The following is a 5000-nucleotide window of genomic DNA, read 5'->3' as shown; positions in this document are numbered from 1 at the left end:
GGCAATCAATGCCCTTCGAAATCCACGTTTTTCACACAGACTGAACACAAGCTCTTTGCACACATGCAGAAGGTCGGACATTTGCTAAAATAGTTCCCGATGACTCCCGAAATAATAGCCCAACATTGACAACAAATGCCAATGATATGATGCTTAGATGTAGCCCATCCGATCCATATGTAGCCATCTATGCTAGCTTCTGGCTTTTCACATACAGGAAGACAGTTCAACATGGGGATGAATAATCAAATAAACTTATCTGGTTGGCGATCAAACTTCCAAATCGGAGCGCATTACTCCAATTACAATTCGGGTGCCATTTTGATCCAAGGATCTGGTAAAGGTCTAGGTAGCAAGCCCAGAAAGTTCAAGATACTCCTGGCACGATATACAATGGTCTCTGTGTTTACCTATTGCGTGAAGTCAGACACAATACACGCTACCGATCGTAGGCTACTAGGGAAACAACAACATAGCACGATTCACGAATACGGCAGCACACCTCCTGCTCTGTCACACTACGACACCAGCAATCGATGCCCTTTGAAATCCCCGTTTTTCACGTGGACTGAACACAAACTCTTTGCACACATGCAGAGGGTGAGACATTTGCTAAAATAGCTCCCGATGACTCCCGAAATAATAGCCCAACATTGACAACAAATCCAAATGATATGATGCTTAGATGTAGCCTAGCCCATCCGATCCATATGATATGTAGCCATGCTAGCTTCTGGCTTCTCACATACAGGAAGACACAGAAACTTATCTTTTTGGCGATCAAACGTCCAAATCGGAGCGCATTACTCCAATCACATATCGGGTGCCATTTGGATCCAAGGATCTGGTAAAGGTCTAGCAAGTCCAGAAAGTTCAAGATACTCCAGGCACGATATACAATGGTGTTTACCTATTGCGTGAAGTCAGAGACAACACATGCTACAGTGACCGTACTAGGGAAATCAATGCAGGCAGCGCGATAGGCGACATGGGTTGGCATCCAGACATCTTGGTAAGTTAAATTAAAATATTCAAATCATAACACTCAAACATCATAACAATCAAACAACTTTGGACTGCAAATGTTGTCATTTATGTCCATCACAGAGCTACCAAAATCACATATATTGTCCATTGAAGGGTGTAGATTCAAAATATGATATTTAAATGCAAAAACGTATTTTTACGTTTTGGTATACAACGCATGGGCGTGAAAAACGCATTATTACGTCGTCGGTACTCAATGTGTTAAATGCAGCATTCCAGTTACAGCTTATAACCAAGTTTTGAACATTGAAATGTAATTTAGATGGTACCAAATGCCCACTGTTTTGATGTAAATGGGAAAAAAAGAAAGAAATTTGGATAACAACACTACAAAACTGTTTTGCGTAATAATTTGGAATAGAGCATTTTGGGCATTTTACGTTTTTTAATATTTTAAAAAATACCGTTATCATTGGTAGGTTAATTCAAAAACGCTTTAATTGTACTCTAATGGCTGATGACTTGAAAATTATGACGACTGTCATTTGTATTGATTATTTGGGGAAACAGCGAAAAATGTCATTTGCGTAATAATGTGGAATGCGGTGTATGCACACACACACTACTTCTTTATTTGGATTGACAGATATATATTCATCATGGCTCCTTAAACAGCATATTTGTAACCCAGCGCACATAATAATTGGAATCAGAAGATATTTACTCACTACCATGCTATTAGATGGTCAGCTACGGTCCCGTGAAATGCGGACTTTCAAGCCCTATTGTATATACATACATTTTGAATATTTGTAAACTTTTGAGTGTGCGCGCAGCCAGGGATTCCAAAATGCTAGGCGGCTAGGTGTTTATCATTGGAAGTGCCATTGGAGCCCTGCACAGTGTACGACAAGAACCTGTTGTCTTCTCGGCTGGCGGTTTTATCCACTTAGTCGCACGCCGTAATGTCGGTGACACCGTTTAGAAGAACATACTATCATGTCGCTCGGAATTATTTGCCATGTGCTCTGGAAAACGCTGTATTGTGTTGCAAAGTGTTAGCCACTGCTAACAAGGTGGGCTTTCGCAATCGGAGCCAGCCTCTGATTGTTTAGAAGCTGCCGACCATAGAGGTAGAAAATAACACTAGAGGCGACCCCGCCCCCCTTCTGACGGCAATCTCTGGCGGCCATTATCTGTAGGTAGGTCTGATAAATGGAAATGAATGGACAAGGAGGCTCACCTCTGTCAAAAAATGGCTTAATAATGTGAAAATGTCCATCAACACACTCTACAAGGACAATAGTTGAAGTGTGTTGCTAAATATGTGCAGAATTAATATAATTCGATTTTTAGATGTATTTTATCGACTCATATGAATTAAGTAGATATTTCAAATCTGGTCTTTGATTAATGGGTTACTTCATATTCAAACAGTTTTAGTCCATTTTTTAACAGAGGTGGGCGTGTTCTCCATTGGCTTGCATTGACTGAAGGTGCCTACACTACCTACAGACAATGGGAGGTGCCATGTGCCACTTCCCAGTGCTGTCGTGAATTGCCATGTCCACTCTAGTGTTATTTTCTACCTCTATGCTGCCGTCACTCAAACGTCCTCCCCACTCGTGATTGGTGTGATACAAAATAACTTCTGATGTACTCGCGTTAAGATGTTTTATCCCAGAATGGAGTTGGTAGCGGTACAGAGACCACAGAAACCGCAACAACATCCAGCCGACGAGAAAACAGGTTCTAACCATGCACTGCACTGCTCCAATGGAACTTCCAATGTTAAACACCTAGCCGCCTAGCATTCTGGAATCCCTGGCCGCCTAGCATTCTGGAATCCCTGGCCGCCTAGCATTCTGGAATCCCTGGCCGCCTAGCATTCTGGAATCCCTGGCCGCCTAGCATTTTGGAATGTGTACAACCAGCTGGAACTCATGTATACATCTGTTGTTAAAGTAAGTGTGTGTGTGTGTGTGTGTGTGTGTGCTTTAGAGTTCTCAGCGCCGCACCCTGCTGGAAGTCTTGCTGGGATTCGTCCAACCCACTGAAGCCAGCACACCTGCTGAGGACGGTAATACACACACACACACACACACACACACACACACACACACACACACACACACACACACACACACACACCTCCTGAGGACGGTAATACACACACACACACACACACACACACACACACACACACACACACACACACACACACACACCTGCTGAGGACGGTAATGCACACACACACACACACACACATATACACACACACATACACACACACACACGCCTGCTGAGGACGGTAACACACACACACACACACACACACACACACAGACATATACACACACACACACACACACACACACACTGATGACAGCCGCTATATTTCTATTTCTATTTCTATTTCCATTGATCATCACTGTTATATTTTGGTCCCATATTGTCTGTTGGAGATGTCATACAGGGAAACTACTAGAGATGCACCGGGTCCTGATTTTTAGGATCCTGCCGGGTACCGGATCCACTGCTTAAGATCCTGCCGGATCCGGAACCGGATACCGGATCCTACAAAAGGGTTGAAACACATAGTCAACTCGCACACGTGGGCCCTTTTTATTACGTTGGCTCAAACTATTTTTAAGACTCATTGGCTTACTGCCACACTGCCTTCAACGGCCGCTTCCAAAGGGCTTTCACTCCATGCAGCGATTGGGGTTGTGAAAGCCTAGTGTAACGGAGGCTAACTAGCACAGAGTTGGCGTGGAACATTGGTAAAAAACCTCCCTCCAATAGCTTCATACAGTCTCGTGCCGTTGGGCCGAGAGACTAGTCTCTTGGCCCAGCGGTATCGTACTGTGTCTCCCATTGCCGAACCGTTGTAGTTGACGAGGTCGCACGTTCGATCCCCGAGGGGGGTGAACAGGTGCAAGATGACCTCCGTCACACTAGGCTACGTAAAAAGTAGAGATGCCCCAGATCCTGATTTTAGGTAACTGCCGGATACCGGATCCACTGCTTAAGATCCTGCCGGATCCGGATAGTCTGAAAAACCCTATTATCCTGCCGGATCCGGAACCGGATCTTGGATCCTGTACATCTCTAGAAACTATGAACAATAGGACAAAGGATAGACCGATACATCGGCCGAAATTTGCGGTTTTTAAGTGTATCGGTATCGGCCGATACACGTGTGGTTTTGGCCGATACGCAATATTTATTATTATTTTATGTTATTCAGGTTTTTTAAAAGCAGCACTAAGACACTTTATTTTTGTATTACTTGATTTTTAGACATTACTAGATTGTTAGAGTGGGTGTTACACGTTCTACCTCAATTTGATAATGTTAAATAAATGTTTATTTTTTAACTTGAGACCTGGGATATTTGTCATTTTTTAACCGTTTTTTTTACCCATATCGGCCCAAAAATCGGGTATCGGCCAAGGGTGATGAAAAAAAAAAATCGGTATTGCATCGGTCATTAAAAAATTGGTATCGGTCGAGCCCTACAATGTACTGCACTGTGGGGACCTTTTCTGTGTGTTTAAAGTTTGATCAATAAGAAAGTGCGTGTGCGTGTGCGTGTGCGTGTGCGTGTGCGTGTGCGTGCGTGCGTGCGTGAGTGTGTTGGTTCCCTTCTCCTCGTCTCTGTGTGGTCGTCTTCTCTGGCCTAACTCGTGTGTGTGTGTGTGTGTGTGTGTGTGTGTGTGTGTGTGTGTGTGTGTGTGTGTGTGTGTGTGTGTGTGTGCGTGCGTGTGTGTGCGTGTGTGTTTCCAGAGGAGTGTGTTCTGGTTCCCTTCTCCTCGCCGCTGTGTGCGGTCGTCTTCTCTGCTCTCAGCGAATCAGGAGCCGCCACGCAGATCACAGCAACACGCATACTCACCGCACTCGCCAAACACCCAGGTAACACACACACACACACACACACACACACACACACACACACACACACACACACACACACACACACACACACACACACACACACACACACACACACC

The 5000-nt window shown here is 44.4% G+C and overlaps 1 protein-coding gene across 2 annotated transcripts in view; it reads left to right on the top strand.

Moving 5' to 3' along the window:
* Positions 1–5000, top strand: part of mms19 (MMS19 homolog, cytosolic iron-sulfur assembly component) — a 48418-nt gene that overhangs the window by 24438 nt on the left and 18980 nt on the right. For both annotated transcript variants that reach the window (XM_063193060.1, XM_063193055.1), the window contains 2 exons: positions 2989–3067; positions 4777–4902. In XM_063193060.1, the coding sequence (XP_063049130.1) occupies positions 2989–3067; positions 4777–4902 (205 nt within the window). The remainder of the gene's footprint in view (positions 1–2988; positions 3068–4776; positions 4903–5000) is intronic.

The sequence above is a fragment of the Engraulis encrasicolus genome, chromosome 2 (genome assembly GCF_034702125.1).
Source record: "Engraulis encrasicolus isolate BLACKSEA-1 chromosome 2, IST_EnEncr_1.0, whole genome shotgun sequence".
In the NCBI taxonomy this organism is placed as follows: Eukaryota; Metazoa; Chordata; class Actinopteri; order Clupeiformes; family Engraulidae; genus Engraulis; species Engraulis encrasicolus.
The sequence above is the reverse complement of the archived record's forward strand: the minus strand, read 5'-3'. Positions and strand labels throughout refer to the sequence as shown.